This window comes from Camelus ferus, chromosome 19 (assembly GCF_009834535.1).
Source record: "Camelus ferus isolate YT-003-E chromosome 19, BCGSAC_Cfer_1.0, whole genome shotgun sequence".
Taxonomy (NCBI): Eukaryota; Metazoa; Chordata; class Mammalia; order Artiodactyla; family Camelidae; genus Camelus; species Camelus ferus.
Window position 1 is genome coordinate 1,402,894 of NC_045714.1, and position 25,697 is coordinate 1,428,590.

General features: G+C 48.5%; 1 protein-coding gene across 2 annotated transcripts in view; it reads left to right on the forward strand.

Moving 5' to 3' along the window:
• The window catches only part of TOX2 (TOX high mobility group box family member 2), a 120,926-nt gene that overhangs the window by 35,276 nt on the left and 59,953 nt on the right, over positions 1 to 25,697 (forward strand). For both annotated transcript variants that reach the window (XM_032461206.1, XM_032461207.1), the window contains exon 2: positions 15,507 to 15,572. In XM_032461206.1, coding sequence (XP_032317097.1) covers positions 15,507 to 15,572 — 66 coding nt within the window. The remainder of the gene's footprint in view (positions 1 to 15,506; positions 15,573 to 25,697) is intronic.

The window sequence follows — 25,697 nt, forward strand, 5'->3', positions numbered from 1 at the left end:
TGCCCAAGCTCTACTCAGAGCCCATATCCAGGCCCCACCTCTGGCTCATCACAGCAGCTCTGCCTGGCGCCCTAGACAAGCTCCAGTCTTACCTCCCCCAATCCATTAGCGAGAGGCCGGTTTCTAAAACGCAGATCGGTTCTCACTGCCTCCGTCTGTAAGTGTATCCTCCTCTCCAGCCCCCTGGTCTTGGTGAATGCTGTTCCCACTGCCCTCTCTCTTCTGTCTGGTGCCTTCTCCCCTCACCTGGCTAATTCTGCTCCACCTTCAGGTAGGTTGGCTTAGAAGCCACCTCCTCTGTGAAGTCTCTAGGCTCCCACGAACTCTAGCCCCTACCACCGTTATCACCATAATTATCATCTATAATTCCTGATCCTGTCCTCATCACTGCACCAGATGCTCAGGAGGACAAAGACTGTGTCCTGTCCATCACCAGTACCATCCCCAGTGCTGCGAACAGCAGGCTGTTTTGCAAGACTGGGAGGACTTGGACAAATGGGCAGCGTGGTTGGGGGGTGACTCCTGAGGCAGCAGGCAGGGGTCTTGGGTCCTTGTTTACCCTGCTTCTGGCTGGCTACCTGCCCCGGGGGTGGCTGCCACATTCCTTTCCAGTAGGCGGGTTTCTGTGTCAGCAATGGCGGGAAATACCCCAGTTTCATCATGGTAGATGTATTTCATGTACATTTCTCCCCTTTTCATGGACTCAAGCATACATTTTTCCCATTTTCCTCTGTATTTGTTTCTTGGTGGTTTGCCTCTTGAGTGACTTTCCTGTTTGTGTCCTGTGTCGTCTTGTCTGTTGGCATCTTGCTGTCTCTTTAATTTGAGCCATTTCTGCATCGTGCGTGTGAACTGTCTCATGGTTCGTGCTGGTATTTTCTTAGTCTGATGTCCTTTTCATTTTGGTTTTATTATGCTTCCTCCTACAGAAGATATTAATGCGTATATATTTGAATCTGTCAATCTCCCCTTCTCCGTGATTGCTTCAAGGGCTGAGGAAGTTATCCTGCTGCCACAGATCTGATAAACATTCTGCTCTGTTTTCTGATATTTCCCTGCAACATGACTTTTTATACTTAACTCCTGAATCTGTTTAGAGTACATTTTGGTGAGGGGGCTTACAATGGGTATCTAGTCCAGTGTTCCTAAGTTGGAACAGGATAACCTTGGTATCCTCATTCTGTTTATGAAATAATTGGTCTTTGCCTCTTTGTTTCCAAAGGGAGAGACAAAATAGAGTAGCTGTGTGAGCGTGCACTTACAGAGCTAAGGTTCTTGCTAACTGTGTGACCATGAGCATGCTGCTTAAATCAAGCTCTTCTTCTTATAAAATGAGGTAATATCTCCTAAGACTTGTTGCAAAGATTGAGGGAAAGGGTGTAAGTAAAGAATGTCACATGGTGCCTGGCACAGCGTAAGTGCCCTCCTTAACCATAATGTGTTTCCATACAGAGTTGGTTCTAATTCTGCACCTTCTCTTCTGTTTCACTGATTTAAAGTTCTTCTTTGACATCCCTGCCCCATCGCTTTAATTATTTAACTGTTGCTTCACAGAATGTTTTATCTTTGGCCAACTAGATGGCACCCCTCCATTACTCTTCTCTTACGAGTATTGCTTCAAACCCTCACCATTTTTTTCAGTGAATGTTGATTCTTCCTGTGCACTCTGCACTGTAGCCCACCTTACACTTGCGTGCGCACACACACACACACACAGAGCAGTTTTCTCACCCTCCCAGCTGCCTGGTCTCCCAGCTCCCTGATCACTCTGGTTCCTCTCCCTGACGGGTGTGCATCAGCTGTCTCACCTGGCCTGTCTCTACCTGGTGCCTTGTCACCCTGGCTGTCATCAGTGCTGGTGCCTGTACTGCCTCTGCACCCCTTGCTTCCCTGTGGATCGTTTCTGTGTCCCCGGTACCTTCAGAGCCTGGCACGTGGCCAGGTACATCGGAGGTGCTCAGGTCAGGGATTGGGGAAGGCAGGGATGCTCCCCACCACCTTGGATTTTGATGGTACCCAGGCTAACTTCACCTTCTTCTAGATGCACAGGCTTGGGCGATCTGCTCATATGGTAGTTGTGACCATTGGGGTGCTGTTGCCAGTAACTGGGGGCTATCTACCAGCCCTGGCCTCACTTTCCCCAGTGGGATAACGAGAAGGTCTCTGAGAGCCGATTAGCCCTGAGATTCTATAATTTATCTTAAACTGGGTGTCTCAATAGTGAAGATGAATCAGAAGCATGTGCTGTGCCTTGGAATGGGGTTTGCTCTCTCTCTGTTTTCTTGGGGGGAGAGGGCCTGTTAGGACAGAGGTCCTAACTGCCCTCTTGGCTGGTCCTCAGGGAGAGCCAGAGCTGGAGTGTAGGGGTTCCATGGTCAGGAAAAGAGGGGTAGGCAGGTGGCGGGGGCCATCCAGCCTTTCTAAGGGCGTGTCGGTATGCCGGCACAGCCCGCCCAGCCCGCCAGTGCTATTCCCATTTTACAGGGAAGGTGCTGAGAATCGGAGAGGTGAGGTCCCTGCCCCGGCCACACGGCCACGCAGCTGCACAGCAGCCAAGAGCGGAGCCCGGGCTGCCAAACTGTGCTGCTCCAGTGTTCTCCTGGCTCCCAAGTCCCAAATCCCAAGGGCTGATTTTAATACAGCCCTCAAAAATACAGCGGCAGTATTTACAAATATCATTTCCTGCATTACCTGGTACTGACAGAAGGAAGTGAACCTGGTACTTTGTCTGTGTTAGGTTTTGGGGTTAGAGGCATAAGTGCCAAGTTCAGGTGACCCAGAAAACCTTTCTAGGTCAAATCACAATTTCAAAAGATTTTTTTTTTCCTTTTCCTTTTTTTTTTTTTTTCTTTTAACCACCCCATGACTGAATGCTGTCGTTGACATATTTCCCTTCCAACAATACAAGCCCTTTGTGGCATGATTGAGGGCTTGTTTTGTAGCGCTGGGGAGAAAATATCTTCCAAATCATCTGCTTCTCATTGTCTCAGTCACACTCACTACCCTCCCCGCCCCCCGTGCCACAGTCCCACCCAATGTATGCTCATGTGGCTTTTAGTTAATTGTCTTTGGCAAGGATCAGTTTTGGGACTTGTTCCCAACCACTCGGATGATAGATAATTGTCAAACACGAATACTGGCCTCGCTGGGCAGCCCAAGGCTCTAGACCGCTGACCACAGCCCAGCTTCTGGGCGGGAGGTGGGAGGTGGATGGCTCTGGGCCTTTGTGAGGTGGCAGGGCAAGGCCACAGAAGTAGCACAGTCCAGTCGTGGGAGCACAGGCTCTGGAGGTGGACATCCTGGGGTTTGAATCCTGTCTCCACCACTTACTAGCTGCATGGTCTGGGGCAAGCTGCTTAACCTCACTTGACCTCATTTGCTTCATCTGTAGAATGGGAGCGTTAGTAGTAGTAACTCACCTCTGCAGGGTTGTTGTGAGCATCATAGGAGTTAAAACTTGTACAGGATTAAAGGGGTGCCTGACGTGTAGTAAGCAGGCTGTGAATGTTGCACAGATTAGTTAAAATGAATAGATGATCGTAGCTGCAGTGGATGCTCTTGTAAGTCGCCCAGATCCCTCCCCGATTGAGACACTTGTTCTGCCAGCTGTGGAGAGTGTTGGCTGCTGCTGCTCACAGCCGAGTCTCCCTCTGGGTATTGCCTTTGGGGGAAGGAGAGGCCTTGCCCATGGACATCCGTCACCTTCCCCCGGGACAGCCTGGACCCAGTGGCTGGCCCACTTGGAAATGCAATGACTCCCTACCTCAATTTGGGACATCTCTGCAGAGCCATCCCAGCTCCAGAGTCTCCTTGGGACAGGCTGAGGCCTCCGATGTGACTGCATCATAGTTCACCTTGCCTTCTGCCCCCCTGCTTTCTCCGCACTCCTGTAATGCTCCCCAGTAAACTTCCAACTGGCAGATTTCACTCTGTGTCTCCAGGGAACCTGCCCTAAAACAACAGGTAACCATCAGATGCAGATGGAGCTTGATATCCGTGTTAAAACATGAATTTCTATCCCTTGCTTTTTCTTCCAGAAGCTCTTTGAAGAGTGGCCTTGAGGTTCTTCACGACCCTTGTCCCCCATCCCTGGGTGTGTGCCACTTGCACGCTCTAGATGTGGCTTGGCGAGCTCCCTCTGTTCTGAGGGTCCTGGCCCAATATTGGAAGGTGGGTTGGTGGCTTCAGGACCACTCTTTAGGTGGGAAGAGAAGGGTCTAGCTCCCAGACAAACAACAAAACTTAAAAATGACTGAACTGCGAGGGGCCCAGAGAACCTCACCCATTCAACCCCTCCATGTACAGATGGGGAAACTGAGGCCCAGAGAGACGAAGGCCTTGTTCAAGGCCACACAGGGAGCAGATGCCTCTCCTCCCAACCCCTGGAGCAGAGGGTGCTATGGGGAAGTCACAGGGCAGGCTGGTCTTAGGAGCCAGATGTGGGGCAGTGAGTTACAGCATTTTGGGCCAGTAAATGCTTCCTTAGCTCTTCCCGAGCAGAGGGGCAGCCAGCCTGGTCCAGGAGTGGGTATCAGCAATGGCTTCCTGGAGGCAGACAGTGTGGGAGTGAATGGGAGTTAACAACTAGGAACAGAAGGAAAGGCAGATTCTGGTGGAGAGTACAGAGCTGCAGAAGCCAACATGTGGGGGAGAGCGTGGTCCATGCAGGGAGCTCAGGACATCTCAGAAAGACAGAACAGGGGAGGATGGGAGGCCAGCCTGGATGGTCAGCTTGTCAGGATGCAGGTTCTCAAGTGCTTTGAATGCTATAGTGAAGAATTCGGACTTTCCCCCAGTGGGGAAGTTGGGGCTTGAAGGATAGTGACCTGGGCAGAATAAGACAGGAGCCTTATCTGTCCTGATACTACTGGCCCCTCACTGCCTGGTCAAGTCTATGCTTGGTCCATAACTGTGGAGTAAATGAGTGGACAAATGAGGGGACGGGAGGTGCTGGAGAAAGATGGTATCAGCTGCGGTACAGAGGGCGAGGGGCTGGGAGCAGGCATAGTTCCTGGTGAGGGTGGGCTTATCATTCAGAGCTAGCAGTGTGGGTCCCTCTTCCCCACCCCAGAGAGGCCCACCAGCTCCAGCTTAGATGAGACCCTGGTGCACTGGGGCTGCACTGGGGGTGCAGGTGGGACCAGCTGAGAACACACACGGTGGCATCTCCTGTATCAGAAGCCGGGTGGAAGGTCAGCCGGGTGGATGTGTCATGAGGCACATCTGATGGGGTTCTGGTCCTGTCCTTGGACAGCCTCATCGGACCACACCCTGACCCACTTCTCTGGCCCCAGCTCCCTCCAGCCACAGGCAGTGTTTGCAGCCCCCTTGGAACCATTCCCCCTCACAGCGGCCAAATGAAAATGTTTGTTGAAAACAACATGTGCATAATTAAAGCTTAATGAGTGCTTGTCTGTTTGGAATGTGCAATTAGATTTATAATCGGGGATGGGAGCGAGCTCCAAATGGCTTTAAATGGAACTGAGAGAGAGGATAATTTTTGCCATAAATCTGCGGTAACGTGGACAGTGTGTAAGCGGCCACCAGTGGTGGAATCACGGGCCTGCCGGGCGGCCATGCTGTGCCCACTGAGCGACGCTGCCCATCCGGGCTTCTTGGCAGCGGCGGCTGGTTAATACCCTGTGGGGGTGCTCACTCATGGTCTTAGAGGTGGATCCGTTCCCGGTTGGAGCTTGAGTTCCCGTTGTGTCTTCCTGTCTGCATCTCTGAGCTCTGTGATCAGGCCGACAGAGGGGAACTGAGTGATTGGTACCAAGTCCAGCGGTCCTGATCCCCAGGGGTCTTGGCTAGGCAAGGAATCCTGGCATTGTTGCCATGTCACCCCGGGCCAGAATGTGGCTCCATAGTTTGTCTTCTGCTATATATCCCAGCACCCAGAGCTCAGTCAACATTTGTTGAGTGAATGAGTGCCTCGGTACCACCTCTTGCCTTAAACAAGTCACTCTCCCTCTGCGGGCCTCAGTTTCCCCATATCTCTCATGGAGAATTGGATTCAGCTATTGCTGATGTGGACTTTTCTATCACCAAGGCTCTGGGTTTGGAGCAGTTAGTGACTGAGACGGCATCTCGACCAGCACTGTCCAGCAGAAACATAATGCAAACCACCTACGTAATTTAAAATTCTTTAGTAGTCACATTAAAAAAGTCAAAAGAAACAGGTGAAATTATTTCTAATAATATATTTTAGTTAACCCCAAACGTTCTCATTTCAGCATGCAATCAATGTAAATATATCAATGAGGCATTTTATGTTCTGTTGTTGTTGTTGTTCTAAGTCTTTGAGGCCTGGTATGTATTTTACACTTACACACCTCTTAGCTGGGACCAGCCGTGTTCCAAGTGCTCAGTGGGCACCATGCTGGACAGGCCAGGTCTGGAAGGAGTGTGCTTAGAGTCAGCTGGGAGGGCCCTGTTTCCTTGTCTATAAAATGGGGGCAATGATTTCTACCTCCTGGAGGAGCGAGGTGCCTCTGCCACTGAAGTTGTATTGATCACTGTCTTTTTACACAACCTCCTGTTATTTTTTATTGATAAAACAGGTAGCACCATCTAAGCCAACTCTGTCAGTGATGGGGGGGTGGGTCCTGCAGTGGCCACAACACTGGGCTTGCTCCCAGCCCCTCTGGCAAGCCATACCCAAGGCTTTGTCCCCCCTTACTGATAGATAAGGCCCCTGGCCCAGAGTCATGAGGTCATCTGCTCTGGTTCCCACAGCTTGGGAGGAGTGAATGTGGGAAGCCAGTGTGGGCTTTGGTGGGTACAATAGCCTGGGCTGCAGACTCAGTTCGTGCATGTCCTGGCTGTGTGGCTTTGGGCAGATCCCCTAACCTCTCTGGGCTTCAGTCAGAGCGCTGGATTTCTTGATGGGCAAAATAAGAATGCAAGTCATGTCTGACAAAGCATTGATAAGGAGAAAAACTTTTTTTTGGAGAGAAATTGATATACAATATTTAGGAACAAAGCACAAAAGTCATCTGGGAAAAATTAGTCCTCAGTTGGACTCTCTTACAAAGACTTTAATTTATAAATTTTATTTCAAATTACATATGGCAGGCAGAGGCAAGAGGGTTTTTTCCCCACAGTTAGGACCTCAAAGGGTTGCATGAAGCCCCACTCAGTTTCCTAATCTATAGAAGAGAAGCAGTTACCGCAACTTCATAGGGTTATTGTAAGGGTCAAATAGGAATACAAGGAATAGCTAACAATTTTGGGTGCTTTCTCTGTACCAGGCAATGCTCTAAGCACAGACATTAATTTATTTCATGCAAGTGATAGTCATACCCATTTTCCAGATGAGGAAACTGAGACATCATAACTTAGTGAAAAGTCTGCATAGCTTGAAAAGCAAACATGAGATTTGAACCCAGACAGCCTGGCATTGGAGCCACATTTGTAACCACTGTGCTGTCAGCCTTCTTTAAGTGATGGTGGGCCTGGCATTAAGTATATAGGGCCTGGTCAGAGTTTGGGCCCGAAGCCCTATCCCTGTCCTGCTCCATCTGTGCAGCGCCGCTCCGCCCCCTCCCTCCCCATCTCCCTTGTCTGATGCGTATCTCTCTGCGAGACTTCCACATAAAACCGCACTCTCGGCAGGGCCCAGGGTGCAGCTGCCACATTTGCTGCCTCTGTCTTTTGAGCTGTGTTTTATCTGCGCACAACGAGTGTTCTCACGGCCCGACGTCGCGGCAGGCAGGAGCAGTGTGTGCTGCTTTGATTGCTTCCTCTTAGATCTCCATGAGGCGCACCTCTTGGTGTCTGCAACTGGCTGGGCTGAGGACGGTGCTTCTTCGGTCTTTGATCTGTGTCTCTGTGCAGAGGGGCGGGGCAGCACTTTCTACAGCACACCTGTGGCTTTGGTACTTGAAGTCAAGGCTAGGTTCGGAGCTGATTGGGTGGCTTTGGGCAAGCTCCCCAGCCACCTAGAGCCTTGCCTTGCGCACATCTACGATGGGGCTGGTTGTGCGGCCTTGGGATTTCTGGGGTGACCAGGTACAGCTCTGGGCTGAGGTCTGGCATGGAGTAGGTGCTCACTGGCCTGTGCTCACGGCTGCCTCGGATGTCATGTTCCCTTCTCTTTGCCTGGCCGGCTCCTGTGTGTCTTCCATCACAGGGCTTCCAAGTCACCCTTTTCACGATACCTCTCTTGAAAGGTCCTTCTCCCTGCTTTCATTCCTCTGGGATAACTTTATCCTGCCATTGTCACATTTGTCACAAATGAGGCCATCATTAGGTATCTGAAACAAGATACTGAAATCATTGTAAAGCTAGTCTCTTGAAATGAAGGCAGAGCTGAGCTTCGTAGGGTTTGTGGAAGCGTGGGGCCCCGGAATGGAAGACTATCAGAAGCAGGAGGTTCTGGGACTGGCTGACCCCCTGCTGTGGACGTGTAGCTATTGGAGGGAGACTGTTATTGATCACTTGACTTTCAGAGGCTGGGTGGGTGCAAAACTGTCAGTGACCAGTTGAGGTGGGCTTCAAACAAGATTTTGAGTTACTTGTTCCTGTCGTGGGACTATGGCCAAAGAATGGCTGACTTCCTTTCTCAGACTTGGAAGATAGGAATGTTTTATTCTCTCAAGCTTCTTCTAAGGGCTGGGGGCTCCTGGGAGGCAGGGCTGTGTCATGCTCATTACGGTGTGCCTGGTGTCAGTACAGTGTCAGGCACGTGGTAAGCAATCACTAGGTACTGCTCAGCGAACGATGACTGTTGCCCGTTCTGTGACCTCCGAATCCCTTTGCTTTTCCCTCTTTTCAGTGCCTTGTGACAAGCTTCATTTATTGTAAGCCCCCGGTGCTGGGAGCAGGTTACTCAGTACTGTAGGTGCTTGGTACCTGATTCAGGGGCATGAGGTGATTTCATTTTGCTTCAGCATATTTAAATTAGGTCCTAGCCCTAGGACTGCGAGTGGGAATGAATGAGGAGAAGACATGAGAGGGGTGGAGTCAAAGTGAAAAGACTTACCTTGACAGGAGAGAGACACTTCACATGTTTAGACTAAGGGAAAGGAGGTCAGGATGGGTGTGATATTAATAATGTGGGGAGGGGAGGCTCCAGCGGGTATCCGATGGCGTCAGTGACGTAGGGGATGTGGTCCTCTGCTAGACTGAGGGGGATTGGAGCTGATGAGAGGGAAAGGGTTTAGCATATAATTATAATAGATAACATTTATTAAGCAGCTGTCAAAAATCATTACCATTATTAAGTATTATGTTACAGATATTAACTCATATCTGATAACAGATATCAAAAACTTTTTGAGGCAGGAGTAATTAAGTGCCATCATTACCGGTTTACAGGTGAGGAAACTAAGGCAAAGAGAAGTTGAATCCAAGATCACACACAGCTAGAAAACGGTGGAACCAGTACCCCCATTCAGGAATCAGCGCTGTTGCCCAGTGTATCACGCTACATGTGGAAGTTGGATTAAGTTCAAAGCCGGCTTGAGATGGGGGCTTTAAGATTGACTTGGCCCAAGAATATGGGCTTATGGAAGCAAGCAGGTCTGTTACAGTTGGAGTGCATAGCCAGGGGGAAAAAAGACCTAGGAAGAGTTGGATTTCAGTGGATAGAGAAGGGGAGGAGGAGGGTGCTCCAGGCTGATGATGGGGCAGTGTGTGCAAAGACAAGGGTGCTGGAGGTTCCTGCAACCTTGAGGGATGCTGTGGGAGCTGAGGCTCAGGGCTGGTTGTCATGGAGGGTCCTGGATGCCAGGATTAATCATGTGGAGTCACTGCAGGGTTTTGATCTGAGCAGTGAAATGATTGCCAAAGGAAGGCTAGTGACAGCCAGGGTGAAAGATGGATTGGTGAGGGGAAGCTAAGCAGAAAGCATCTGCTGGTGATGGGGTCAGAAGGATGTAGGATGGAAGGGGTCCAGCACCACCCTAGGGATGGCAGGTCACGGGAAAAAGAGCACTCATACACGTATCATATACATGTTATGAGTTCAGTGTTGGGTGTGTTGAATTTGAGGTGCTCATGGATCAAATGGGGGAGATGCTTGGGGGGCAACTGTACATTGGAATCTGGAGGTAACTTAGCTGAAGGCGAGTATTTAAAAGTTGGTGACGTGTTGCAGCCCTAAGAAGCTATGGCATTGTCCAAAGAAAGTGTGCATAGAGTGAGGAGGAAGTACCAGACCCATTCAACCCATTCCATCAACCCAGGCATCACACACTCCCGTTCCAACCACCTATCTGTTTATCTCACCCACCATCGAATCATCTTCCCATCACTTACCTCTTCATGTCACCTAGTCATCCCGTCTCATTCATTCATCTTCTCATCCCTCTCATTCCAGCCACCCATCTGCCCATCTATCCACTCATCCATCCAACCTTCTAATTCCATCTATCCAAATTTTGGGCCATCTGTTTGTCCACCTACTGGCCCATCATCCTCCAAACCACTCATCTTCCCCACCCCCACCCATCTACCTATCCATCCATCTATTTGTCCATCCATCCCATCTGTACACTTATCCACCATCCATTCACTCATCTTAACCCATCCCAACTATTTCCTTCTCTGTTCACCATGACAACCACCAGCCATTTGTGACTTTTGAGCACTCGAAATGTAGCTAAGACTAAACTGACATGTACTGTAAGGTGGAACACACACCACATTTCAAAGACAGTACCAAAAAAACAAAACAAAACTATAAACTAACTCATTCACAAGTTCCTATTGATTACATGTTGAAATCATAATACTGTGAATATATTGGGTTCAATAAAATGTCTTTAAAATTAATTTCACCTATTTATATTTGCTTTTTAAACTGTGACTACTAGAAAAATTTAAATTACGTATGTGGCTTGCTTTATATTTCTATCAGACTGCTGATTTATACCATCTGTCATTCCATCTATCCATCATCCATCCATCCCATCCTTCATTCCCTCCCTTCCTTCTATCCATTCATCTACCCAGTTACCGCATTGGTCCACCCTACAGATATTTAATTTACACCTACAATGAGTCAGTGACTCTGTGGGTCGTAAGAATAAAGGAACTGAGGCTTTGAGCAGCTACGGAGCTTGCCCGAGGTAGCAGAGATGAAGCTGCATCATCTGGCTCCCTAAAATCAGGGCTTCTCACTTTTCACCTTGGCTTCCTATTTGCTCAGTTTGCTTAAAGACAGAAAAAAGATCAATCCTTTTCTTTGGGGCAGGTAGGGGGTGGCTGTTGGAGTAGAGGCCCAGGTACCCCTCTCGCCAAGGGGTCCACACATAGTGAGGAGAGACAGACCCTTCAGAAGCCTCTCCTTGGTGGCCGTCATGAAAGGGTTATCTCCACACATTCGATATTTGCAAAAATGTGGGTTCTTTCAGATTCCAAAACTCATTTCCATGACAAAACTCTTGGGAAGAGAAGATGAAGGTCTGGCTTTCGGAGAACAATCTTCCAGCTGTAATGAGGACTGAGGATGGCGGTGGGAAAAGGAATTATAATTAGAATATGAAATGGGGAAAATTAATCTATTCCAGTCAGTGGTAAGAGATGTTCTCCTGGCGTTTCATGGAAATTGTTAGGCCCTTGTTCCCCTCCTCTACATTTTTTTTCCCCACATTTTAAAGCATTTGGAAGGTTGTGTGGTGTGAAAAAAGATTTTGACTGAGGCACTGATAAACTGTGAAATACACACAGGATTTAAGTTCTCGAGTGTCTCTGCCTTGTGTGTGTCTACATACAACTCGTGTCATATGTTTGTGTGCACATTTCTGTGAGTTATATTTATATTCAGTTGCAGGCGTGTGGTATATTTATACACATCTGAGCATCCCCTCCTTTCCGCGTGTGCAGGCTATGAGTGTGTGTAGCTGTCGTGTAAAGGGTCTGTGCTACGTGCACTCACGCTTGTGCTCTGGACACCTTTGTGGTGGTTTGCGTTACCCTTGCACGTGGTACATGTGTGACGAAGTGTTGTCTTGAACGCTGTGTTGGGTGTGGCATGGGTCCCTGCTGGTTTGCGGTGCACGTGTTGTCACTGTGCAGGAGCGCGCTGCGTGCATTGTATGCCTTTGTTCACATCCACACTCAGCATTCGCTGTGCGGTGGGTATACCTGTGGGCGTTTTCCATCTTTTCTGTGCATGTGGAGGAGGGGTTGGCTCTGCTGTGCCCAAGCTTTGTGACTTCTCCTCTTGGCTTGCAAGTTCTCTCCCCCAGAAAACCCCCCACTCCCAAGAAAAGGGCTGAGGGGGTAAGTCCCAGGTTGTAGAGCCCTGGGGACCAAGCCAGGGGATGCCCGGGAGGTTTCAGGGTACCCTTCCCTCCTTCCTTCCGTCTACAAGGGCTCAGAGGTGGTGGAGCGCTGGGCAGAGGTGGGCAAAGAACAGAATCCCCACCAGCACACCTTGGGGCCTCTTGGGCAACTGTTTATCCTCTCAACCTGTTTCCTTGGTTGGAGACAGGGAAAAATAATACCTGCTTCACTGGTTGTTTTGAGGGTAAATGAGATCTTTTATGGAAAGCATTTCGCTCAGTGCCAAGTATATTCATTCATTCACCAAATATTTGTTCAATGCCTGCTGTGCACGTCGGGGGAGAGAGCAGACCTTTCCCCCCCACCACCACTTGGCAGTGGCTCCATTCTAACCAGCATTTAATAAATGGGCTGTTACACAGGCTTTGGGGGACATCTTTCCCTCTGCTCCTTTAATACATGTTCCTGTATTTTAGAGCTTTATCATACTGTTTGATTACTATTGCTTTATAATATTTATAAAATGTTTCAAATATCTGGTTAAACTTAGTCCCCCTCCACTTTCCATCATTCGTTCTTTTAGGACATACTTTTAAATGATGTGTGATTTTTCAAAAGGTCTTATTTGTATTGAAGAATATATGGCCACGATGACACATCAGATAGTAGCCAGGAGTTTTTGCTGAGAGCTCTCTGCCCTGCCCAAGTTGTAGTCCCATTCCTGATGCCGGCCTGTGCCAGGCACTGGGAATTTGGAGAGGACCAGGATGCAATTCCAGCCTCCGCTTTGTTCCCACGCTGGGCAGAAGACAGATGTGAAGACAATCTCTGTTGTTAGAGGGGCAGCTAAAGGAGGTGAGAGCATGGCCTGCCTCCTGGAGGAGGTGTTTCTGAGCAGAGCCTTGAAGCCTGAACTCTGGGTACAGTGTAGGGGGTGGAGCCCTGCATTTGGGGTCATTCCCAGACTCTAGGCCTGGCCTTTTCTTTTGCTAATGCAGCAGTCCCTGAAGGACTCTGCCCATCCTTGTGCTGGGAAAGCACTTGGGTGCAATCCCCAGTACCACTGCCCCAGTGGAAAGATTGGCCTGGTAAAGACGACGTGAATGGTGTAGCTCATTCATGCATTCATTCATTCAACAAGAATTTATTATCTACACTGTGTTAGGTACTCTTCTAGGTGTTTGGGAGGCATCAGCATACAGGCTAAGACCCCTGACCTCCAAGAGCCTCCAATTTCGTTCGGGGGACTCCAACTGCGAGCAGTGAACATGGTAAATAAGTAAATTATGTAGAAGGCTAGAAGGTACAGGGGCTCTGGAACAAAGAACAAGGACAAGCCGGGCAAGGAAGTCGGGGGTGGTGGGCTTCAGAGCCCACGGACGTGGGACATCTGAGCCGGTCATTAGGAAAGCCTCTCTAGGCGAAGAGGGTCTGGATGAACTGATGCTTGTGGGAATGAGGACTTTTCCAGCCTCCGCAAGGGCTGTTTGGCGCTGTCCATCCAAACGACAGATGCACACACAGTTGCGTGCAGTGATTATACAAACTAATCCTACAAATAAACTCACACCCATGCGAGATGGTGGATGTACAAAAATTCTCGGAAGCAACGTTGGGACTGCAAAGGACTGGAAACAATTCAGTTGCCCAGGCGTTTAACTGGTTAAATATGTGTGATAGCCCTGCTGGTGGCATACTACGTACCAGAAGATGAAATTATGTCCTGATATAAAACACTTTCCAGGATGTGTTGCTAGGAGAAAAATAAGGTGCAAAATGGTGTGTATAGTACGCTGTCATTGGTGTGAATGAGATGACTACTGTGTACACGTGGGCTATCTCTGAAAGGACTGCAGGAGGCTGGTAGGTGCAATGGTTGTCTCTGGAGAGGGGCAGTGGATGTCTGGGAGGTGGCAGGGAGGCGACTTTTCCCTCTGTCACTTTGTGTGCTTTGGGAATTTTGAACCATATGAATATAATCTAATAAAACCTTTTTCAATTACAATGAAGTGGCCATCCACTGTTGGTGCCCCACCCAGATCCCTTTACCGCCCAGCGCAGGCTTCTTCCATCTGCTGCGAGCACTGGCTGTAAATGGCCCACAGCTGGCACAGTTCTCTGGCCAACTGCCCTTGGCCAATGCGGGCCACCCTGCTCTAGTCACGACTCCTTCTGTCCCTTAAGGGCAGCCCACAGCCAGTGACTGATGGGCACGTGCTACAGAAGCGCGGCCCCTTGCTTCATGGCGGGACTGACTCCGGGGTACCGTTCGTGCCCCGGAGCTTGCGGCGGGCTGAGGCTGCACAAGCCTCCAGCTGGGACTGCATCCTTGCTTTACTTCTTCCCCATCCTCCCCGATCCCTCCCTCCCTCCCTCACAGCTTATTCCTAAAGGGCCCGTCTCAGAGATCACATGCATCTGAATTCTGGTCTCAGGCTCTGCTTCTGTAGAACCCGACCCAAGACACTGGTCTCAAAGGAAGGGACCTGGACTTGAGCCAAGTGCTTTATGAGTTTCAGTGCAACATCCCATGGAGACAGGACTGCTGTCATCTGACAGACGAGTCACCTCAGAAATTCAGACACCAGCTCAGGATCACACATCAGGGAAAAGGGGGAGCCAGTGACCCTAGAGCCCCCGCTTTCCCCACTACACCTGCTCCCTGTTGCAGATAAATCTTCCCGACTCCAGACTTGGCAGCTTCTCCGAACACAGGGTTCCTGTACATGGTTCCTACCACAGTCCTCACTGCCTTTGGCCCAGGGTGGCCTCAGGGGCAAAGGTGAGGGGGCAGAGCCACTTGGGATGGTAAAACCTGGAGGACAGGCCTGGGGCAGACCTCAAGGCTGCTCTGGAGGTCCTGGCTCCCCTCCAGCATGTGGCATTCCAGCTCTGGCTGAGAGCCTGATATCATTTTGGCCAGGAGAAATATTTGCGTACTTCTAGAGATGGGGAACTCAGTACCTGACAAGGCAACCTGCCACATCTGTGGACAACTTATGAAGGGCAGAAGGATTTTTCTCTCTGCATCCTTAGTGTGTTTAGTGGTGCTCACCCAAGCCCTTGGGGCCACAGAACAAGGACTGTTCCTTCTACTCTAGAGGGAGCCCTGCTGAATCGGGAACTGGGCATCCTGGGCTCTGTCTTTGCTTCTCCAGGCTCCAAAGTCTTTTCCCCTCAGTGCTTTTATTCCCCTGACTTCCTCTCGCTTCTCCCAGAGCCTTCTTGAGAACATTTTCATCAGAGCTACCTCTCTCTCTCTTTTTCTGTTCCAGTTTGATGGTGACAGTGCCTACGTGGGGATGAGTGACGGAAACCCAGAGCTCCTATCAACCAGCCAGGTGGGTGCCCTGTCCTCCCTGTCTAGCCTTGGGCTGGCTGGAGCCCAGTTGCTGTCGGGGTGAGATGGGAAGGGGGCAGAGCAGGGGGCACAGCCTTCTACTGTCCTTTTTCTGGTTGATCAAGAGTATGAGTTGAGTCCCCTTCAAGCGGGCAATGAAACTGGGACAGTAGTGTTTTCTGTAAATCAACTATCTGTCCATTGTTGGCTTAAAATGGGCATCATTGAAAACTTGATAAAACTCCAAATGTGTTGTCTACACTCTCCATGCGCAGAGGGGAAATTTTCAGTGACAGTGGGTAGAGATGTCACGTGTTCATTGGTGTTGCCTGCCTCCTGCTGCCACCCAGCACCCATACTTACGATGGTGTAGAGGTGCTCACACCCATGCATAGGCGTGCAGGGCTCTCCCACTCACCTGGAGTTGTCTGATGCCACCAGGGAGGGGTGTAGACGTGTCACAAATGGGAAGACAGCCAAGGCTTTCTGTGTGGTCCTTCTTGGTGGTGAGAGGGGCTGAGTCATCCCTGGGAAAGGCCCAGCCCAGCCCACTTGGAGTCTCAAATGCCAGTTGGACAGATTTTCCAAGGGAGCCTGGTCTCTGAAAACAAAGGTTTCTCTCCATTGAGAGCATCCTCACTATGGTCTTGGATGTCAGAGAAGGTCCTCACTGCAAGGAGGACCCCACAAACAAGGGTCCCAAGGAGGGTCCCACAAACATCCTGGAAGATGGTTCCCTAAAGCAATGGTGTCTGCTGGGTGGCAGAAGCTCAGGGTGCTGGATGGAGGGGCGAGGGATTTCATAGCTGCTGAAAAACCTTGGAGCTGGAGGACAAGCCTGTTCCTGGGGCTGCTTGGCTCTCTGGCTGTGTAGCCGTGGCAGTGCGGCAGTCCAAGCTGGGTGGCTGGGACCACATTTTCCAGCTGGGGAAACAGAAGCCTATTAATTCACAAACATTTCTGTGCCCTACTATGTGAGAGGTCCCATGAGGGACATAGATGACTGAGACACAGGCTTGTGGCCTTTAGGGAACAAGTGAGGGAAGAAGACACTGTCGTCCCAGTGTGGTGTGGAAGCTCCATTTCAGGGTGCTGCCACGGCAGGTGTGCGCCTGCTGGGGCCGCCATCCCACGTGCCTTCTCTGGCCTGTGACTGCATGAGCACCGAGGGGGCTGCTGAAAAGCTGCCTTAATATTGCACTGACTTGTGCCAGGCTGCAAGACACTGGTGGGCAGAACTCCAGTCCTGGAAATGCTCATTTTGGACGAGATCATGGAAGTCACTGAATTGCCCATAATCTACTTGGAAATGTGGTTGTCCCAGTGCTTACCCCTGAACATCTCATCTGAGCCCCTTCACAATATTTCAGTTGCATCTTGTTAACATCCTGAGCCCTGGCTCTCAGAACCGTACGATGGTAGGGTCAGCGCTGGCTCGGTCCCTGCTGGAGAGCGTTGGCGCTGTGCTTCCACCAAGAAGGGCACGCGGGACTCCGCAAGGCTCTGTGTCTGGTATAGGCTTGGGAAGAGGTGGGGCACAGTTCTTCAGAGGGGAGGTAAGGATAAATGAATGTCCCCCCAAGCTGCTAGCCACAGCCTCCGCTGTTCACCCAATGCTTAACAGTTTGTAAAGCCCTTTTCTCAGTGGTTATTTCAACTGACTTTCACAACAGCCTTGAGAAGTATCATGAAGAAGTAAGACAGTGTCATTAACCCATTTCATAGATGAGGCAGCTGCGGCCCAAGGACGTTGGTTGACTCAGCCAGGGAGCAGTACAGATGAAATTTGAACCCACACAGTGGGACTCAAAGCTCCACCCATTACCTTGCTGTGTCTGTGGAGAGCTCCGTTTCCACCTCAAGGCAGCCACGTGCTTCAGCCTAAATGTCACTTCCTTAGAGGGCTTTGGGTCCCTTCCCCATAATTCTTTCTCACGGTGTCGTGTCCTTTTAATTCAGAGCGTTTGTCACTGTGGTTGTCTGCTTACTTGTGTGATGACTTGGTTAACATTTGATTCCCATCCTAGACCGTAACCTCCCTGAGAGCAGGATCTGATCTCTCTTATTCAGGAAATAATTATGTAACAAATACATTTCCTTAACAGTGCAACGAGGTGGTTGGACTCCCTAAGGATCCTTCCAAGTCTCTTGTGCTGTCACACAGAGAGTCTCCCTAACTTTGAACTTCATAAAGAAGATTTCAGAATTCTCTGAGATTGACTGAGTCCACCTGGTGACCCAAGCCAATCTTGTCAGGAACAGACTTAGTGATTACAATCTAGACTTCTTATAGTATAACAGTGAGCTATTGCTGCATAACATGCACTCCCAAAACTTAGTGGCTTAAAACAGCAAATATTTATCTAGTTCATGATTCCATGGCGTGGCAGTTTGGTTGAGTTTGGCCAGGTGGCTCTTCTGGTCATGGCTGGGATCATTTAAGTGGCAGCAGTCAGCTGCCAGGTCAGCTGCGGGCTGATTGGCATGGGGGGCTCACTTCTATCCACATGGTCTCTTGCCCTCCAGCAAGCTAGTCTGAGGCTGCTCGTGTGGTCGGAGAAGGGTTCCCAGAGTAGCAAGAGCAGAAGCTGCAAGACCTCTTGAGGTTTAGGCTTTTGACTGGCACATGACTACTGCCGGCACATTCTGTGGGTCAAAGCAAGTCACAGGGCCAGTCTAGAGTCAAGGAATGAGGAAAGAGACTCTACCTGTTGATGGGAGGCACTTGCAAAGTATTGTGGCCTTTTAGCAAACTATCACATACGGGAAGGATGTGGGATGTAGTTCATGCTGATTTTGCTGAAGAATAAGACTTCTCCGGGACCTGCAGCTCCCCGGGACTTGGTGGTGCTCCAGTGGCCTCTGCAGTTCTTACTGGCAAAACTTCTGTATCTTTCCTTCCAGTCCTTTCCCTGGAGTGCTTGCTTGGACCCACAGGCACACATGAGCACCCTGTCACACTGTGTGGCCTCATCAACTTCAGGAATTGTGTTTCTCATTTACTAAAGGATTGCCATAAACATGCGGGCAAATGAAGGTCTCCTGGCCGATAAAAGGTTCAGAGGATAAACATTCTAAGTGGCATGAAATGCATTTTATAAATACAGTTAAATACAAGCTTCATTCATTCACCAACTGTTTAATGGGCACCTACTATGTGTAAAGCTCTGGACATAAGCAGGAAGCCATTTCTGGAAGACATTTGCTTCTAGAAAGTCCGATTTTATCATGTTAAAATCTGCTCTTCATTGTAACCGTCTCTCTCTTTTTTTAATTGAAGTTTGGTTGGTTTACAATGTCATGTTAGTTTCTGCTGTACAGCATAGTAATTCAGTTTTACATATATATGTTCTTTTTCGTATCCTTTTTCATTATAGGCTATTACAAAATATTGAATACTCCCTGTGTCATACAGTAGGACCTTTTTGTTTATCTGTTTTATACATAGTAGTTTGTATCTGCTACTCCCAAACTCCAAATTTATCCCTCCCAACCCCCTTTTCCTTTTGGTAACCATCAGTTTGTTTTCTATGCCTGTGAGTCTCTTTCTGTTTTGCAAATAAGTTCATTTGTATCATTTTTTAAGATTCTACGTATAAGTGATATCATGTGATATTTGTCTTTCTCTTTCTAATTTACTTCACATATTATGATAATCTCTACGTCCATACATGTTGCTGCAAATGACATTATTTCTTTCTTTTTTATGGTCAAGTAGTATTCCATTGTGTATATATACCACATCTTCTTTATCCAATCATCTGTCAATGGACATTTAGGTTGCTTCCATGTCTTGGCTATTGTAATGTAACCTCCTCTTGAAACACCGTCTTCTTTATTTAGAAACTGTAGCTGAGACAGAGGTTCCTATAGGATATATATTAGCCAACTGTGTCCCTTTATAAAAACTTTCAAACTAGCTCTCATGGGTTTGAAGTTTCTTTTGCAAATGCATGCTCCATTGTTCGATTTTTGCAAGTCTCTGCAAAACTGCCACAGGGCTGCCTTAGTTTCACATATTATCACTTCCCCCTTCTCCCTGGACCTTGAGTTTGTTTTGGACCAGACTTGCTTGGGTTGTCTGAGACCGAGATGCAGTTGTCAGGCATGGCTTCCAGCCCACCAGCAGCTTCTAGGGGTGGAGGGCCTGGTAGAGATCAGATCTTCTGCCTTTTGAGAGGATACCCTGTTCAGGAGCACAGTGATTGACATTTCCTGATTAAATGACCCAGGAAGAGACTCTTCCTGGGATGAGGGTGAAGAGGAAAGGAACTGGGCTTGGGTCTCAGCAGCCCTGGATTCAAATTCCAGTCTTCCACATCCCAGCCAGACGCCCTTAGGTAAGTTATGTCAGCTTTCTGTCAAATGGGAGGAGTAATGCCTGCCTCGTAAGGTGTTTTGAGAAGTAAATGAGGTGTGTGATGTGGATTCTGGTGGTACCTCCCTCGCAGCTTCCCTTCCCCAGCCCAGGACACCCATTGTGTTGCAGTGTTGGCAGTTAGCTAGTCACAGCTGCCCCTTCTCTAGAGAATTCTCTGCCAAATGGGAACCATGCACTGGGAAGGGGAATGGGAGATGGTCTAGAAGACCATGTCCCTTGTCTCAAGGGTGCCACAGCGTGGCCGCTCCCCGGGGAGCTCCAGCCGACTCCAGCTACGACCTCGTTTGTCTCCGCCCTGTCCGGCTCCCCTCCTTCCCCTTCTCTGGAGTCACTTCTCAAAAGTCACTCTTGTGGGAATCCCCGTCTCAGCTCTACTTCAAGAGAATTCACCTAAGATAGTATGTAAAGTACCAGCATTCAAAAAAAAAAAAAAAAAACAACCTAGCTATGTCTTCCTTTTTTATTGTTCTTATTACCATAAACAATGCCTTGGTCACATGAGATGAACCTCCTCTGGTCACTTCTTGTGCTCATGTACAGCTCTGCGCCTCTGGATGCGTGTTTCCTCTGATGGGAATCCCCTGGTCATTCTCCCCCAACAAATGCCTATTTGTTGTTTCAAGGTCGCTCCAGATGTCGCCTTCCCATCACAGCCTTCCTAGTCATGGGCAGCAGAACCACTCTCGTGGCTATAATGGCCACTTCTGCTAAAGATTTCAGAGTTTCTTTTAAGGATTACTGAAAGAGCTTCTCTCTCTCTCTCTCTCTGTGTGTGTGTGTGTGTGTGTGTGTGTGTGTGTTACAGAGAGCTGGCACGTGACTACTTCCAACACATTTGGTTAGTCAAAGCAAGTCACTGGGCTTTGTTAGTGAGAGACAGAGAGAAACTGAGATTGAATGGCATGATCAGATTTGCAGCTTTAAAAGCTCTCAGTGGCAAGCGTGGATACGGGGAGACCCCATGGGAGGGTGTGGTAATAGTCCAAGTGAAAGATGCTGTATTGGTCTTAGATTGTGTAGAGGCAGAGGGTGTGGAAAGAAGTGTATGGATCTGAGATGTGTTTTGGAAATAAAGTTGGTAGGTCTAGATGCTGATAGATGCAGCGGGAGAGAAAAATAGGGGAGTAAATGGTGACTCCCAGGCTTCTATCATGAGTCCATTTTCCAGCAAGATGGTACCATTTTCTGAACTGGAGATGGCCTGCAGAGGTGTAGGTTTGATGAGGCCAGACTGGACATGTTACACTTGAGATGTCCATCCAAGTAAAGATGTCCAAGTAGGTAGATGGTTGTACAAGTCTGGAGCTCATGGGGGAAGTGAACTTGGAAGTCCTCAGCCTATGGCTTTAAAACCTTGCAATTTATGGAGAGGGAAGGTTAAGAGGAGTAGAGGACCAGTGACTTAAATGTCGAGCCCTAACATTTGAAAGCAAAGTAAAGGAGAAGGCAACTGTGAGCTGGTGGAGAAGCAGTGGCTGCAGACAAGGGAGGAGAACATGGAGTCTTAAAAGCCAAGGGCAGAGCGTTCCAGGAAGGAGTGAGGGGACCTGGGGGAAATGATGTTGGATCCAGCTACGTCCCTATCAATGGATAAACTTTAAATAAATAAAATATTTAATTGTACTCAAGGAAACCATAAAAGTACCAGGAAAAAAAAAAGGCCTTTAAGGTATACTTTACAACTTCGGAGTAGGAAAGGCATTCAAAGTCTGAAAAGACTTAAAAACTTGACCATAAATTAAAACAACTTTTGTATGCTCAAGACAGTGTAAGTAAAGTCAAAAGACAAATGAAAAATTGGGCAAGAGTGTTTTCAACTCACGATATAGTGAAAGGACTGATTTTCCTAATATATAAAGAGTTCCTAGAAATCAGCTCAAAACCCTGGTAGAAAATGGGCAGGAGATATGAACCAATAAAATTACCAGAGAAAGAAATATAAGTGGATCTTAAATGTATGAAAATATGCTAAAGATAGTTCATAAGAGAAACAAATTAAAACTACCATTTTTCACTTATTAGTCTGACAAAAATCCAAAAGTTTGATAACATACTGTGGTGGGGCCCCGTGGGGAAAGAGTCACTTTTATATATCACTGAAAGGAGAGTAAATTGGTGTAACCCTAATGGAAGGCAAATTGGTGACATCTATCAAAGTTACAAATGCATTAACCTTTAACCCAGCAATTCCCCTTTTAGAAATATATCCTAGAGATATATTTGCACACATGAGAAATGATATAGTCAATGTTATTCATTTTGGTATTGTTTATAATGGCAAAAAATTGGAAACAACCCAAATGTGCAATAATATGGGACTAGTTACAGAAATTATGTACGTCTGTCAAATAGAATACTGTGCGGCATAGAGACTGAATGAGGAAACTGAAGTGATAGAGTTCTTGAGATACATTAGGTACCGAAAAAATCAAGATGGAGAGTGGTGAGTACAACATGTTACCATTTCTGCCAAAAGGATAGAAAAAATACATGTTTCTGTGTGCCTATGTAACTCTGGAAAGATGTGGAAACTAGTAACAGTGGTTTTGTACATTGTGTATGTGTGTGTGTCATGGTTACTGGGGAGGTGGGCGAGAGGAGCAAAAAGACTTTTCACTGTACCTTTTCATAGTTCCAGAGTTTTCAGCCATGAGGATTTATTATCGCTTCAAAAAGTTAAATAAAATTTAAACAAGAAGCAGCAGAAGGTGGTGCACCTGAGGGATTGGTTGGGATCGGAGATGAGATACGTCCAGTGGTTTTAGCAAAGAGAGAGTCACCCTGGACCTCAGAAAAAGCAGCTTTGATGTGTCGGGGATGTCCCGCAGGTCCCAGGGTAGATCGAGTAGGGAGCGTGGGATGAAGACGTAAAGACTAGACAATGTGTGAGAAGTCTCGCCAGCAAGACAAGAGCAAGGGCTGTAGCTCAATGAGATGAAGATTCCTTAGAAGGGATTTTTTAAGGCTAGAGAGTCTTTAGAATGTTTAATCTTGATAGAAGGCATCCAGGAGAGAGGGTGTTGCTCAGCGTTCTGGAGAGGGAAGAGTTAATTGATGATTTAAGTTTTTGGAGAAAGGGAGTCCAGCCCAGGGATGGAAACTCTGGCCTTAGCCCGAAGTGGGCACCGAGGAGAAAAGGAGTCTGGCTTTGTGGATGGGATGGCTGGGAGCAGAGGGTGGCCACGCCTGGAAGCACCTGTCTTCTCAGAGAGGTTGTGGGTGGGTCACCTGCTGAGCGTCAGGGCACTGGAGGTCTCAGAGGGTGGGGAAGGTCTGTGATATTTGTTGTGGAGCTTGGAAAACTGACTTCTTGGTGTAGGTGCTGGAGGGGAAGACAGTTGGGTGAATCCAGGGCAAGGATTTGCCAGGCAGTTGTGCCAGAAGGACAGTCAAGCTTCATTGCCCAGAAGAGAGACTGAAATGAAGGACCAGGGAATCTAAGCTGGGTGAGGAGAGAAGATAGGGGGTCCCAAAAAGTTGAGCAGCCATGGGCATTGACGGGGTCTTGGGTGTGTCTGGGGAGGGGAGCTGACAGAGTGGAGCAGGTGTTCCTCGGTGAGGAGGAGTCGAAAGCCCGGCATCAGCATGGTGGCTGAGCTGAGGGGACCGGAGCCCAGAGCCAGAGGCTGGGAGCATGACAGGAAAGGAGGCACAGAGCAGATGCGTGAGCCACTGTATGCTGATGGAGCTGGATCGGGTAGGGTGCAGTTTGTAGGGAAGGTGGACGGTGGTCTGCATGGGGCCTTGGAGAAGGAAGAGGATGTCAACCCCACCTTCTGACCTGAGATGCATGGGCAGTGGGGAACCAGCAACTTAACCACAGAACATGTGGAAGAGACAGGTTTCCGTTGAGGCAGGAGGCGCATAGAAGGCATGTTCTAAGAAGTGGCTAGGGAAGTAGGGGGTTTTGTTTGTTCTTAGAGTGGGAGCTCCGGTGGACCCCGGGGCTATTTGGGAGGGGAGAGGTGCTGCATGGTAGGGCAGGAAGGTTGGAGGGCCGACACCTGAGGTGCTCCTTGGGGAACCCTAGCCCTGTGGAGCATCGTGAGTCCCACCAGCTGCCCTGCCCCCCCATGCTCCGTTATCATCCTTTCCCAGATGTGCCAGCAGAACGTGTGCTGGAGTGGAGTTATTATCAGAAAGGCCCAGATTCCCGTACCACAAAATGAGACCTCCGAGCACCTCACATCACACCCGGCACATGACAGGCACCCGGGGACTTTGAATTGAGTGGATTCTTGCTCTTGGTTCCAGACATCACTGTGTTTGTGCCGTGACCTTCCTTCATAGGTCCTGGGGATACCTTGTCTGTTTTTCTTACCACTCAAATCAACCATAGACTTAGAGAGTGGGTCGATGGTCTAACCAGGAGACAGGGAAGGCAGCTTGCTGGCTAGGGTCAGACCCGCAGTCGGTGGGCACTGTCCTTGTGGCTTTAAAGGCATGGCCTCCTTCCAGCAGGGGGCAGTGTAGGATGCCTGGATGAGGAACGAGCCAGGAGCTCTGAGTTCCCTTCACCTTGTGTTGGTCTCTTTCTGAGCCTCAGTTCCCTCATGTGAATAAGGAAGGTAGGTGGTCTGTTGACTTTTTCCAGCCCTAAATAATGATGCTGCTGATGATAATGCACATTTACCAGGCATCTCCTGGGGCTCAGGCACTGGGGCTGAATGTTTTCCATGGTTGGTCTCGTTTCATCCATCAGGCAGGTACAGTTGCTCTCCTATTTCACAGATGAGGAAACTGCAGCCGCAGAGAGACAGAGGGGTGGTTGAGTCTTTTTGAAACAAACAAAACTACTTCCAGCAAATACACTGGGAGGCAGGAAAGCCCCTGCCACAGTTGAAATCTAAGATTCTAGGCTTAGTATCTCCAGCCTCTGACTCTGTGTACCTCATAAAGGGCAAAGATGACATGGCTTTTATTGCTTTAATTAAAACCTGGGTGAAGAGCTCCCGATTCGTATTAAAATGAAATTGTGCTGTGCCTGCTGCGGTGCAGAGAAGGGAACAGCAGCGATTACTGCTAAGATTACAAACAATCAAAGAGAAAAGGCCTTTTGCAAGCATTTCCTATTAAAGCCACAAACATCACACTTTAAAAATAATTACGATTGTGTTATCGGAACATGATTCATGAATTCTGAATAAATATGAGGGGCTTTAAAGGGAAGTGTTTCAAGACCATAGATTTTGTTCAAATCTGATGAAATTTAATATCGTTTCGCAGCTGGAGAATAAAATGCAAGGAAGGAAAAAAACCCATGCTATGTATATGGGGAGAATTGAGTATATGTCAGGCTGAACTAATGAACGTTTCCTCATCTGTCCCACACACGTGCTTGGAAACATGGACTAGCCTCTCTTGTTTTCATTGAGAGAAAATTGCTGAGAAGGAGTCGGTACTTATCCCCCACCAATCCTAATTTTGGATTCCCATGACGATATAGATATTTATTTTAAAGCTCTAGACTCCTGGCTGTGAGATGTTTAAGTATTTGAGGGCACAGGCATGGGAGGCATTAGGGGATGGGTTTGTGGGGCAGGGGGTTGGGGTGGGGGGACCTTGGTCTGCCCTTAATACGCCTCCCCCATAAAGCTGATATTTTTCGTACAATGCAGTGAATGTTTACAGCGTGTAGTTGTGTTTCCTTCCAACTATTATGAGAGAAATTGAATCCCAGGAAACGTTCACTCTCTCTAAATGGGATGGAAACAATGAAGATGGTGCAGGAAATTTATGGGTTGG